The sequence below is a fragment of the Barbatula barbatula genome (genome assembly GCF_947034865.1).
Source record: "Barbatula barbatula genome assembly, chromosome: 1".
NCBI classification, from domain to species: Eukaryota; Metazoa; Chordata; class Actinopteri; order Cypriniformes; family Nemacheilidae; genus Barbatula; species Barbatula barbatula.
In genome coordinates, this window is record NC_136766.1 from 1,821,092 (window position 1) to 1,834,583 (window position 13,492).

The 13,492-nt window shown below is 40.8% G+C and overlaps 3 protein-coding genes across 3 annotated transcripts; 2 read left to right on the forward strand and 1 right to left on the reverse strand.

Annotated features, from left to right (window-relative positions):
- Window positions 1-494: 494 nt before the first annotated feature.
- Window positions 495-8,099, forward strand: lpcat4 (lysophosphatidylcholine acyltransferase 4). The gene is made up of 13 exons (XM_079473695.1): window positions 495-741; window positions 3,210-3,573; window positions 3,769-3,881; window positions 3,965-4,025; window positions 5,265-5,323; window positions 5,638-5,672; window positions 5,757-5,811; window positions 5,900-5,982; window positions 6,208-6,333; window positions 6,413-6,566; window positions 6,692-6,784; window positions 7,354-7,489; window positions 7,580-8,099. Exons 1-13 carry the CDS (start codon window positions 661-663, stop codon window positions 7,747-7,749), a joined length of 1,530 nt encoding a protein of 509 aa, XP_079329821.1. The 5' UTR covers window positions 495-660; the 3' UTR covers window positions 7,750-8,099.
- A 374-nt stretch (window positions 8,100-8,473) lies between these two features.
- Window positions 8,474-13,396, reverse strand: LOC306899915 (uncharacterized protein). Its single transcript, XM_079466502.1, has 6 exons — window positions 12,642-13,396; window positions 11,027-11,757; window positions 10,459-10,587; window positions 10,291-10,384; window positions 9,748-9,822; window positions 8,474-9,636 (listed from the first exon to the last, which is right to left on the reverse strand). Exons 1-6 carry the CDS (start codon window positions 12,741-12,743, stop codon window positions 9,484-9,486), a joined length of 1,284 nt encoding a protein of 427 aa, XP_079322628.1. The 5' UTR covers window positions 12,744-13,396; the 3' UTR covers window positions 8,474-9,483.
- Window positions 12,825-13,405, forward strand: nop10 (NOP10 ribonucleoprotein homolog (yeast); the record flags this gene model as incomplete). Its single annotated transcript, XM_079466515.1, has 3 exons — window positions 12,825-12,928; window positions 13,016-13,082; window positions 13,265-13,405. Exons 2-3 carry the CDS (start codon window positions 13,029-13,031, stop codon window positions 13,403-13,405), a joined length of 195 nt encoding a protein of 64 aa, XP_079322641.1. The 5' UTR covers window positions 12,825-12,928; window positions 13,016-13,028.
- Between the last annotated feature and the right edge of the window lie 87 nt (window positions 13,406-13,492).

Below are 13,492 nucleotides of genomic sequence, written 5' to 3' on the forward strand. Positions count from 1 at the left end.
AACTTGAAGGGGGTCACGGAGGAGATCGTCAGTGTAGAGATTGAGCAAATCATATCTCGAAGACCCACTTCTGTATCAAAATAATCCTGAAATGTAGTTTCAATGTTTACGAGTCTCCAGTCAGAAAACAAAACTAATCTCCATGATAACAGTGAAACAAAACCTGCCGGACGAGCCCAAGACGTTTACATTTCTCCACCGAGCCCTGAGCAGACTCTTTCATTCAAAGAGAGAGAGAGAGCATTCGGCCTTCTGTAATCATTGTGCATACATGTATAGAAATACACCACACTTATAATAAATTAATTCATACTACAGATAAGGAAGCATTTCACTTTGTAAGTCTTATTGTACAACATGCTCGCCACGACTCTTTCTCCACAGTACATTTACATTACAGTCATTGAGCACAGGCTTCTGTCCAAAGCGCCTTACGGAGAGTTCAGGGGTCAATCCTTTAAAAGAACACTGTGGCGTCTCCATCTATCAGGGTGTGTGCGCAGTGATTCATGGCGAGATGGAGTTTGTAAGCAGGGGGCGTGGTCAGATGGGCGTTATAGGGGGTGTGTCCACAGGAGTTTGTTGGAGTTGAGTGTTTCGTGTTTTACTCGTCTTGTTGATGTGCGATCTTCTGCGCACCGGACTGTAGTGTTTCTTGTGATGACGTTTAGCCGTGATAATGGACACGCTCGCCACCCCTTCTTTAACTCCGTGGATATGACAACGGCTCGGAGGATTCGGGTAAGATCGTTATCTTCTGATTCACCTTGTTATGTTCGACAGCGCCATATGCGTGCGTGCGTGCGTGCGTCCGAGCGAGCGATGGAGTGACGCACACAACAACTGGATTTGTCCTTTTAAAGTCTCCGGACATCATCGGACAAATATGTTCCGATAACTTCGTGTCGACCATCACCACGAGTAGTTTCTTACACGAGAGCGCGCTGTGTTTACTATAGTAGTAATGTTCGTGTTTACCACAGTGGAGGGCACATTCATGTTTACACTACCATTTGACTGTTGTGTTTCATACTGTTTGAATGGTATCGTGGAGGCTGTTACCATGGTGATAGTTCATGATCGAGCTGTCATTATAACATATGTTCTGTATGAATAGACACGTGAAGCGCCTTTTTGACATGTATATGTCACGGCCGTGCGACAAACATCACGATCTCGTCGTGACGTACATCGATAAACTATTTACAATAAACGCTGCAATATTTCTTCAACAAAGTGTTGTTTTTAATCTCAATGGGAACTCTTGGCAGAACGGTATTTGTTTAATAAATAGACGCAGTGTCTTGGTTTTTAAACTCCAGTGGCTGTGCATTGCGTTCGTTTTGACAATATAACAGATTTGACTCCCATCATAAACTTAGCATTTAATAACATCATAATTAGAAAATAGAAATGACCAGATTCATTACTCGAACGACCAGTGTCCAGTTATCTGAAGACGTCACGTCGCCACAACATCAATTGATGACGTCATTTGAGCACGTGGCCACGACGTTTCTGGAACTTTTGCGAACATTCTAATTAAGAAAAGGAACGTTAAGACGTCATCAGAACGCGGTCACAAAGTGATGTCAACTGGTGACGTCGTTTGTATGACCCATCAGGTGTTTACAGTAGAGGTACCTGTGAGAATGAGGTGTGAACTTCAGATAACATCACCCACTGACATCATCAAAGTTTACATTACAAGCAATACCATTACAGAGGAGGCTTTCTGTCAGGCTTTAAACATCATCATTATATCTCCAACTAGACTAAACATAAGACGCTGTGATGGATTCTCAGATGAAACACTACTTTAGAACGTCCCGTCCAACCATTCTTGCGACAATATCGTGTGAAACGGTCTTGGCTCAGTATACAGATTTACACATTTTCCAAGCAACCGGTTCATACAGGCTTCATGTGGTCAGACTGAACCAGTGTCGAAACAAACCCATTCAACATAACTCCTTAAACGTGTGTGTTATTCACTCTTGTTCTGACTGTGGAACGCAACTCTAAACTTACCATATATTCTCAATGTGACATATTGATCTTATAATGGCTGGAATACACTACGAGACTTTTAAAAGACATCACACACTTTTTGAAAGTTTCAGATAGAAACACACAAACCGATCAAATCCGCCCGACTGAAAATCTGAGAGAAAGTCTTGTAGTGTATTTTAGCTTCAAGAAAAGTTTGCTGTCGCTCATTTGTTTTGTCAGACCACCATTAATTGACTTTATAAAACAGTCAGTTCTGGTCCTTGATTGGGATTGGTTGAGCTTTGAGTTTTAAGCTGCTATACATGACCCTGATTTATAACCGCTGTCCGCATTACATAGCCTAAATATCACTTTATTGTGTGTGTTACAGTTCATTTTATAACAGCTGAGGGGGTTTTAATGACTCATGCCACAACACCCTTAGCTGTTATAAAAGCATATATACGGCTTATTGCTTTAATAGACCGTTTCATCGGACCCCCAGTTAACTTCCTGTTTGTGTTTGGCTAGTGTCTAATAACTAGTTATTATTTTACTGTTTAATAATTGTATTGAATCCACGATTTGTTGACTTTTGTTGTTTGTTCATTTTATTGAATAAACAATTCGTCGAATGGGTCCTGTAGTTTGATCGCATTTAAAGTCCCAGTAAAATAAAAAATGACACTGCCTTTTTTTTCATGAAATATTGCAGTGTTTAGTGTGAATAGCTTATCAATGTGGATCGTTCTCTTTTTAAAATTGATATACCCTCATAATCTTCAGTTCAAATGTGAAACGCTTCGGTCCTGTAACAACTATCCATCTTAGATGATGTATGTTAGATGGCTTGGGCAGAGCGTCCGCTAACTCCTCCCATTCAACTGTTATTCTGCTGCCAGTGCCAGTCTGTTTTATACATCCAATCAAATCGCAGAGAAAGACGAAAGCCACACCCACCATTATTGTCATCCAAAATTCCATTAAAAACAATCTCAACTTCCGGTTCATGAAGAAACCGTAAATACTGGAGAGGTAAATTTAGCCAAGTAACACTTCTTCCCGGTTTCATTTAATTTAGAAATAATCTACAGGCGCTCTATTGTTTGTGAATGTTTACCGGAAGTTCAGTTGAGGTCACGAAAGTGCGCAGTGATGTTTGTTTATGTTGTTAAGGTGAAACCGTCTATAACCATGTTGTTTGTTTGTTTTCTCAGGGAATTCTGCTGGGCTGGATTCTGTTTCCTATCCGCGTCGCGCTCTCCACCGTCTTCTTCCTGCTGATGTGGCCCGTAGCTCGACTGCGATTGGTCGGTCTCTCGGAGGCGGAGCGGGCAGTGCCAGTGCAGGGCTGGCGTCAGTGGTTCTTTCATCCCATCATGGTGTTCCTCAGCCGGGCCACCTTCTTCTGTTTGGGATTCCTGCGGATCAAAGTGAAGGGACGTCAGGCAGATCTGAAGGACGCTCCGGTGTTGGCCGTGGCCCCTCACAGCACTTTTCTGGACATGTTGGTGCTGCCCGTCACCGGCCTGCCCACCGTAGTGTCCCGTTCAGAGAACACCAGATTACCTGTGATAGGAGGTGAGAGAGAGAGATCTGTCTGTGGCATGTGACAGTAACAACCAATCCGATGAGCCGCACGATGGGCGTGGCTTTACCAATGTTTTTAGTTGACAAGGCGGCTTGTTTATTGTTGTTTTATAGAGAAGAACACTGAAGTTGTTTTCACAACAGTAATCTCCATGTGTTGATGCACTCGTGATGTTTGTGTTTCAGCGTTGTTGGAGTTTAATCAGTCAGTCCTGGTGAGCAGAAAAGATCCTGAATCCAGAAAGAAATGTGTTTCACAGATCCGTGAGAGAGTCACGTCTGCCGGCCGATGGCCTCAGGTACACACACACATTAAACATGAGCGAGGTGTGTGTGTGTGTGTGTGTTGAATTGTGTTTCTGACTCTTCTGTCTCTGTGTAGATGTTGATGTTTCCAGAGGGAACGACGACTAACGGTCAAGTGCTGATCAAATTCAAGCCCGGTACGTGTGTGGGGAGCTCATGAGCATCACATGTGTCTCAACATGAAACAACCAATCAATTCTCACTGTAGAAAGCATGGGATTGGACAGAAAATGAACCTTTTCATTACTAAGACCATAAATCTCTTCTGGCCATGAACAGAACGTCAGCAGTGTTCGTTTAAATACTTAAAGTCCACGTGAACCTGAACTTGCGATTGTTTTTACTTCCGTATTCTGACACAAATTCAAGCAAAAGGGATTTCAAAGGAGAAAATTAGTGGGCGTGGCTTGCGTTTTTTTACTGCAAATTGATTGGATGTGAAAAACAGCTGTTATATTGATTTTGAAAATGAAACTGGCTGCAGACTGATAGTTGAAGGGGAGGAGTTAACAGATGCTCCGCCCCTGCCGTCTAGTTTACGTCATGAGGATACATGAAGTTTAAAAAGAAAATGACTCACATTGATAAACTATTCACTATAAACGCTGCAATATTTTTAATTTCACTGGGACTTTAAGTAGTTTTTGGGAGTATCTGCACTTCACTTGAGTCTTTACTCCACTACATTTCCTGAACAAAATGTATAAATTTACTCGGATACATTTCCCCTAAGCAAAATAAAAGCATAGAAGCATAAATAGACAAGTCGGCGATCACCATGACAACACTTAACTAATTATTGGTTAAAGCTCAATGCGCAAGTGCCAAAAGTTGCTCTCGGCGGTTCATTTCAACACAAGGTTTTAAAGTGCTGCTTCTTTTAATGATAGACAGCTCATTGTTTCATGATCAAATTAATGGTTGTTACTGTATAAGGGAAATGCAATGAAAAGAGAAGTAAGGACCAGACAGATTTGTTCTGATTTTGTTCTCTTAGAGGGAGAATATTGGGGTGGGAGGGAACTATCCTTTATAGCGTTATAAAGTAAAGTTATATAGAACTTGTATTTTGATAGTTTAGCAATTCGGCAACATGTTAAAACTACTGAGCTTAAGACAGAGATTGTTTGTAGAAGTTGCACATTTCTATGTAAGCATTGCTTCAACTTTACTTGAAACACTTAAGAATCAAAAGTACTTTTTATATTTAATCTACTTAATTCTTTAAGACTTTTACTCAAGTCGTATTCTAACAGGTTACTTTCACTTCAACCAAAGTCAATTTTCTGGCGAGATATTTGTACTTTTACTCAAGTGTTGCTTTTATCCATCACTGGACGTCAGTATTGATTTTCTGTGTCCGTCTCTCTCAACAGGTGCGTTTCTGGCTGGAGTTCCCATTCAGCCCGTGCTACTTCACTATCCTAATAAAACAGTGAGTGATGGTCCGGGGGTCCGGATGGGGTGGAAAGATAAAATTAGATCGGTTTATATAACAGAAGGTCACTGTGTGTGCGCACTGAGCTTTATAATCTCCAAACACAAACTGTTGAATAATGTGATATAAAATATGATCATGCTTGACACTGGTCAAATCAAATGAAATGACACACAACAAACAACACGCTTCACGTCCCTTCAGAGGAAACATTGATGGTGATATTTTTCACCAGTGCCCTTGTTTCTGCTTCACAATTTGCATGATGATAATGATGCAAATCAAAAACAAATCTTTTCATGATTTTCCAGGACACGGTGCGGTGGACTTGGAAGGGAACGACTTGGTAAGAATGATTATATAACGCCTCTTGAAAATCAGAAATTCTCTCTCGTGATGTGTTGTAAATGTTTTCGTGTTGTATTTTTAGGCTTGAAGCTCTGTGGCACACGATGTCTCAGTTCTACACTAGCGTCACTGTGGAAGTAGGTGGTGCTGTTGTGCCTTTGATTGACATGACCGAGAGCCAATCAGATCCTGACTTTCTCAATAATCCTCTGTCCTTACTTTCAGTTTCTGCCCGTCTACACACCATCAGAAGAAGAGAAAGAGAACCCGGATCTATATGCTGAGAATGTACAGAAGCTCATGGCAAAGTAAGTCAACGGACCGGTCGCGGTGCATTCTGGGATTGACTTCATTCTTTTCTTATTGGGTTGATTTTTTTCCGTTGTTTCAGGTGATTTGAATGCTTGTTTTTTGTCTTCGCTGGTGTGATGCTCTAGTGCACTTGCTTTGTGTTTTACTTAAACATGCTTCACCTCTCTAGTTAACAACATGATGAATAATGATGTCATCATGCTGTTTTGTGTGTGTTGTAGCGTTTTGGGGATTCCAGCCACAGATTATGTGATGGAGGGACGTTTTCCTGTCAGAAAGCTTGGAAGTCTCTCACTGCCTCTGGAATCTCCGGCTCAGGAGACTCTCCGACTGCTCCGCCGGCACGGGTACCGACTTTAAATCACTATAACATCAGCTCTGTATGAAAACCACAGTCAGGTTTAATCAATCCATTGTCATCTACAGCTTCACTGATGCTCACGTGGAGAAGCTGATGAACGATATGATTGACAGCTGTCGCTCAGGTCACAGTTCCATGGTAACAGCAGATCACCTGACCTCTCTTCTGGGACTGGCGGACAGAAAGACGGCAGTGAAGATCTGCTCACTTTACTCAAAGGTAATGCAATGTGACGTTCTGTGGAACAAAACCGATGAATCTTTGACTTTGGAGAAATGCTGTTGATTTCCAGAAATAACAAACATGCAGAAATAAACGATAAATGTGTTTGTGTGCGTTTACAGGAGGAGACCGTGGATCTGAAACACATCTGTCTGAGTGTTTCAGCTGTTTCTGGTTTCAGAAGTCTGGAGTCTCTCTTACACACAGCGTTCACTGTAAGTGTGTGTGTGTCTGTGTGCACATTCATTTGCGTACGTGTTTGTGACTATGCATGTTTGTGTGTGTCTGTGCTTGTTTATGTGTGTGTGTGTGTGTGTGTGCATGTGTCAGTGTGTGTGTCTGCATGCATGTGTCTATGCTTGTTTGTGTGTGTCTGTGTGCATGTTTGAGTGTGTATGCATGTGTGGGAGTGTGTGTTTGAGTGTCTGTGCTTGTTTATGTGTGTGTGTGTGTGTGTGCATGTGTCAGTGTGTGTGTGTCTATGCTTGTTTGTGTGTGTCTGTGTGCATGTTTGAGTGTGTATGCATGTGTGGGAGTGTGTGTTTGAGTGTCTGTGCTTGTTTATGTGTGTGTGTGTGTGTGTGCATGTGTCAGTGTGTGTGTGTCTATGCTTGTTTGTGTGTGTCTGTGTGCATGTTTGAGTGTGTATGCATGTGTGGGAGTGTGTGTTTGAGTGTCTGTGCGTGTTTGTGTGTGTCTACGCACGTGTGTTTGTGTCTGTGGGCGTGTTTGTTGACCCGGTGAGTCATATATAATAAATGCTTGTGTGTGTGTGTGTACACAGTGGTATGACAGTGACGAGGACGGCTTGTTGAGCGCCGATGACCTGTCTGCTCTGATGGGAGTGCTGGTGGGCGTGCCTCAGTATGACATCACAGAGATGTACAGCGCACTGACCAGCAGAGGGCGACCAACAGAGGGTAACATTCGTTCTGTTCATTATCACAATATATCGTGTTCGTAAAGAGATTTTACGCATTGGATTCTAACTGTAAATGTGTCTCCAAAAGCTTCTCTTCAAAACATATTGATGACGCATCCGGTTTATCGTAAACTTCTGACAGACTATCTGCACTTCAATGGACTCGTGACAGCCGACGGAAACCACAACGGTATTGTGGATGGAAAGAACAAGGGCTTTTCTAACGGCTATAAGACTAACAGTCATCTACTGAACTGAGATGTTATGAAGCCTTTGTGAATGTTTGCACACGTGTGAGTTGTTAGTATTGGTTCAGTCATGTATTTTCACATGACGAGAACACACATTCATGCAGGAGATACTGTGTGTCATTTATTATTTGACTGGTATACCTGTTGAGCATATTGTGAACGTATCACTACTGTACGTGCCTTGAAGCATAAAGCTGTATTCTTTTTTAAATCACGTTTGAAGGATTTGTATGTATATTTAATGTTTTTATTTTAAGCTATGTTCACTTGAAAACCAAGAAACTTTGTACAACACACAAAATCAAGCGACATATTATATTTTATACTTGAATATATTAAAATTTCTAAATAATAATCAGATGTCTCCTTTGTTCCTTTCATCATTTATATAATTTATTATTATTTTTTATCAAATGTAAGTATTGGCTTATAAATAATAAGCTAAAACAATCATATTTTATATGTAATACTTGAAACAGCTGGAATGCTTTGGTCTTGTTTTAAAGACAACATTTTATAGTTTATTTTAGAAGTGGACAAATATAATAAAGTTTTAAGAATTAAATCTATTAAAAAATAAACATCTTTTTAATTTTTTTTAAAACTGCCAGAATATTTAAGCCACACTTCTAACCAAGTTGTGTTTCACATTTTAAGCTGATACAATACAAAGTAATGTTTCTTTGCTACTTTAAGCGCTATACCACCAATGGCCAGTAGGTGTCTTGCATAGTCTACAAATAATTCAATTCAATTTTATTTATATAGCGCTTTTCACAATTTGCATTGTTCCAAAGCAGCTTTACAGGGGAAAACAAAAAACCCAAGAAAGGGTAAAACACACTACATGGTGTGTTATATACTAAATCCAATTATTCTAGTAAATAATATCTAATGTCAGCATCTCCTGGTGGTTTATTTAGCATATTTGCTTTAAGTGAATGTTTGGCTGAAAAGATGTGTCTTTAATCTAGATTTAAATTGGGCGAGTGTGTCTGATCCTCGAATAGTGTCAGGAAGGTTATTCCAGAGTTTAGGTGCTACGTATGAGAAAGCTCGACCCCCTTTGGTGGATTTAGTTATTCTAGGTATTATCAACAGTCCTGCATTTTGAGATCTTAGAGAGCGTGATGGCTTGTAGTGTGATAGAAACTCTGTTAGGTAGGTAGGGGATAAATAAAATTATTGCCACTGCAGCTGGGTTCATACATGAAAAGAACACTCTTAGAGCTTTCCAATGACAGTTTGTTGTTGTTGTTTTTTAGAATTACAATAAAATAGTATCATCAATTTGTTATAAATATAATGCTACGAAATCGGTCCGTCTGTATGTCAGTGTTGATTAATAAAATGACTATTACTGCATCATTTCTGTCGCAAAATTGATCTTAAACTTCAAATAATATAATACATGAACATGAAATAATTAACGTGCTTTAAACATAAATATTGACTACTAATACCCTAAAATCTGTGGCCTAGTGGTTAGAGCGTTGTGCTTGTGATCAGAAGCTTGTTCTAATCTCAGTGTGGCAGCAGGTCATGACTGAACTGACACCTTACCCCTGATCGCTCTGCAGTAATGTGACACTGTAGAAAACTACTTGTAAGTCGCTTTGGATAAAATGTATTGCTTCATGGGCCATTTCTAATGTTTTATTTGATGTCCCGTGTGATCTACTGCTGCTTGTGTCTGTCACGTCTCATCTGCGTCCTCACAGTCTGATGTGCTTTTGTGCGGTTAGTAAAGCTCGTCGCTCTCCGCACAGCTCATGAGATCATCTGAATCCATCACATTCACTTCAGGTGAGTGTCTCATACGCTTGTTTGGCTCGGGCTTTCCTTTCAAGCTTTTCTTTCCATCAGTTGCCTCGCCGGTCACCTGACACACGTTCTGTAAGATGTGAAGCAACAGTCTGGGTAAACTATTCCTTTCGTCAGTCATGTGATCTCTCAGAGAACTGATGTAATATTCTGATAAAGACATGACAGAATATGCACAGACCTCTCTCTCACTCGCTGTGTTTGGGTGTTTGGTGAACAGAGAGCTCATGTTCATCATCTCGATCTCTCGTCCAACCTGAAAGAGCAAACAAATCTTTAGAAATATAGCAAGTGTAAAGGCCATTGCACATTGAGTCCAGAAAAATACCATTGTGTCAATCACATTAACACACTGCCTCGGATATTTTTGACCATCATAAAAAGAAATCGGTCTGGGTTCGTTTTTCTGCGTTTTTCACATTCGTAGAAGCATTTTGACAATTCAGAGACACCGTACAAACAAGGGTCAAATACGAAAACACACATACGAAAATGTTGCACTGTATGTGCAAAGACCTTAAAAACGGACTTTCTGTTTCTAGACCCTTTCATTGGACGCGCGCTGTCATTCTGTTGAGCGGTTTGTATTGTCCGTCTGAAAATAAGTTTGCTACGACGTGCTCAGACGTTTCCCGTTCCTCAGACTCTACGGCTAAGTTATATAGGAAGCCAAAGAGGTACTGCACACATTCTTCACTGTTCACCTGATTGACCTGTCACTGACCTCTGACCTTTCCTTGACCTCTGGATTCTCCCACAGCACTGAATGCTGGCGATGCTGAATGAACCTCCTCTCCTCTTCTTCCAACTTGATAAACCTGAAATCACAAAGCACACTGAGAGGACACGTAGTGTTTACCGCAACAGGCTCATGAGATTTCTGTCTTCTCACATTTCAGCAGACGTGAAATATTTTTCTCGTTCAGACGGTGATGTTTTATTCCACTTGTGTACGGCCATATTCACAGCGTCCTGGAACCGAGGGCATGAATGAAGAACTGCTAGAGAGTCGATCTCATGTCTGCAGAGGACAGAGACAACAAACACACACCGCTGTATCACAAGATATCACACGCAAATGCCATTTTTACTATTGTTGCGTGCAATGGATGAACCTTTTTGTCTGCATAAAGAACATCTGAAGAACTCTTTGTGGTGAAACGAGGTTCTTCAGATTATATAACCTTTATTTTGAAGATTGTCATTATTTCTTTGTTCTGTTGAGCACATTTTGAAGAATGTAGGACAGCAGACAGTTTTGGGCACTTTTGACTAACATTGTTTTTTTTCCTACTATGGGAGTCAATGGGGGGCAAAATCTGTCTGGGTTTAAGCATTCTTCCAAATATCTTTCTACAAAGACATTTATACAGATTGAGTAAATGATGACAGAATTTTCATTTTGGTATGAAGTATCTCTCTTTTGAGAGAAGAGGTCGAGGATCTTATGGTGTACTCACATGAAGAAACAAGTGAGAGCTTGGACATGAGGACTGCTGGAGTAAAACTCTTTGGCCTTTTCAGATAATCTCTGCCACACGCTGTTCTTATGAAGTGATGCTGATGATGTCATCATGTGCGTGTGCCAGAACGGATCGCGGTCAAGGGATTGTGAAGGACGCTCAGCGTTCATTGGTTGGTGGACGGCTGGCTTTGAGTTCAGAACACGCAGCTGAGATGGAACTGTACGTGAGGGAGTGAAGGGGTACGGCGGGATGGCGTGATGCATCGGAGAGCTGTGATTGGCTTGTAGAGAAGTGTAGTTGATGTTGAGATGAGACGATGTGTGCTTTGGTTGAGGTATCCAGATGAAGTGAGGGGTGTAAGCGGGGGTCAGATGAAACGTTACGTGTGGCTGATGAGGGGCAGGAACGCTCTCAGACGGGGGTCTTGGAAGACATGGGCAGGGATCTCCGATGGATGGAGGCGTTGGGATAGAGAGAATGTGTCCGTGCTTCGCCTCCTGATGTCCTGAGTAAAAGTCGGACATGTTGACAGGTTTGATGTCACGTGTCTGATCAGAAAACTGAAATAACTCGGGGAGACACGCGGCATGATGATCGCCAAGATGTGAGAGAGATGGCTGAGACATCTCTGACGCCAGGTGTTCACATGACTGCTCCAGTAAATATGATGGAGTTAAACCCTCTTCAGACGTCTGACAAATGTCCAGTGACTGAACGTATGCCATCTAAAGACAGAAGGTTTTACACATTTACAAAAACATGATGACGCCTGACAAGAAAGACATTCAATTCAAACCATTGCGTTAACATTTTTTTCTCAATCACAAAAATGATCTCAATTTCAACTCATGCTTGGATAAAACACGGACAAACTTCTACATAATGTTAGAGTACATATATGACCAAACACTGTTGCACAACAGATTCTCTGTAGTGACAAAAGGAAATAAAAGGTTTTTCTTTTAAAAACCTTTGACCTAAAGATTGATGTGCAAAGAAACAATTAAAGAAAATGTAATTGGATAGCCAAACATTTTCTTTACTATAAAAATACTTTATTATAGCATGAGCACACAACTTTATTGCTAACTTCCGGTTTGTGCTTGTCAAGTGTCTAATAATATAAATATTTATATTTAATTTAATTGATGTTAATACTCTTTTTTATTACTATTTTACGTTATAATCCTTAAATAAACGATTTGTTGAGTTTTGTATGTTCATTTTATTAAATAAATTGTGTCGAATGGGTCCTGTAAAGGTGCGCATGCGCGGAAACGTTTGTTTATGTTGTTAAGATGAATTTAACCGTCTATACAGTTTTATTTAATTAAACAGCCTTTCAATGCAAACTAAAGTATTATGAAGATCACGAAATAAAATGAAGATATTACAAATATACCCCTCGACTGATGCAGCGTCAGCATCACGCGCCTGTTTGATCCGCACGACATTCTACTAAATGATGAATAACACTGATTATGAAATGATGATCAATAGCTTCTCTTTAAAACAGTTCCTTTCGTTGTGAATGATTTGATGTGACAATGTTTGTGTTATGTAGTAAAAGACGCAGAAAACATGTAAAATAATAAAAGGTTAAACAAACCTTTCTTTCAACGCGTTCAGATCCAAAACAAAACATGCGGGTTCGAAAACAAACACAACAGAGCCCTCGTGACAGCACAGAAAAATACGGATATTCAATCATTATTAATGGTACACGTTATGGATTGACGTATTTTAAATCTATCGTGTTGTTTATTCAACCGTACAGTAGGTGGCAGTCGTCCTTAACGCTTGAGCGTTGAGAGGTAAAAAAATCAATTTCCCACAATCCTCTGCGTCCTAGCCACACATCCGGTCAGCGGCGCGTTCGGCTGTACACGTGTGATTGTAAGTTGCTGTGTTATTTATACGTTTGTTGTTGGTTTAGATCAACATTTTACACAGTTGTTTACATTTTAATCTCGTGTGTGACAGTGAGAGCGACGCGATGTTTCTGCAGTTTTATCTGAACGAGAGCGGCGACAGAGTTTATACTCTGAAGGTGAGTAAACAAACCTCTGGACGGTTATCACGAACATTCATACCGTACATGTACAATGATAATATCGTGCAATAGCAGAAATCTGACTGATGACTACATTCACGCGCCGTGGTTTTTATGAGACGATCGCGATATCGCGCGCGTTCAACATTTTGAATTGTGCTTCTGTTGTGTCCTCGCAGAAAGTGGACCCGTCCGGGCAGCCCACGAGCTCGGCACACCCGGCCCGCTTCTCTCCCGACGACAAGTTCTCCAGACATCGCGTGACCATCAAGAAACGCTTCGGGCTGCTCTTGACACAACAACCACGACCTGTGCTCTAAACAGAACAATGGACGTTTATTATTCATTCACTTCTGGGTCCGTCATGCTTATTGTTTAACGTGTGCCATCATTTGTAGAAAGTCAAA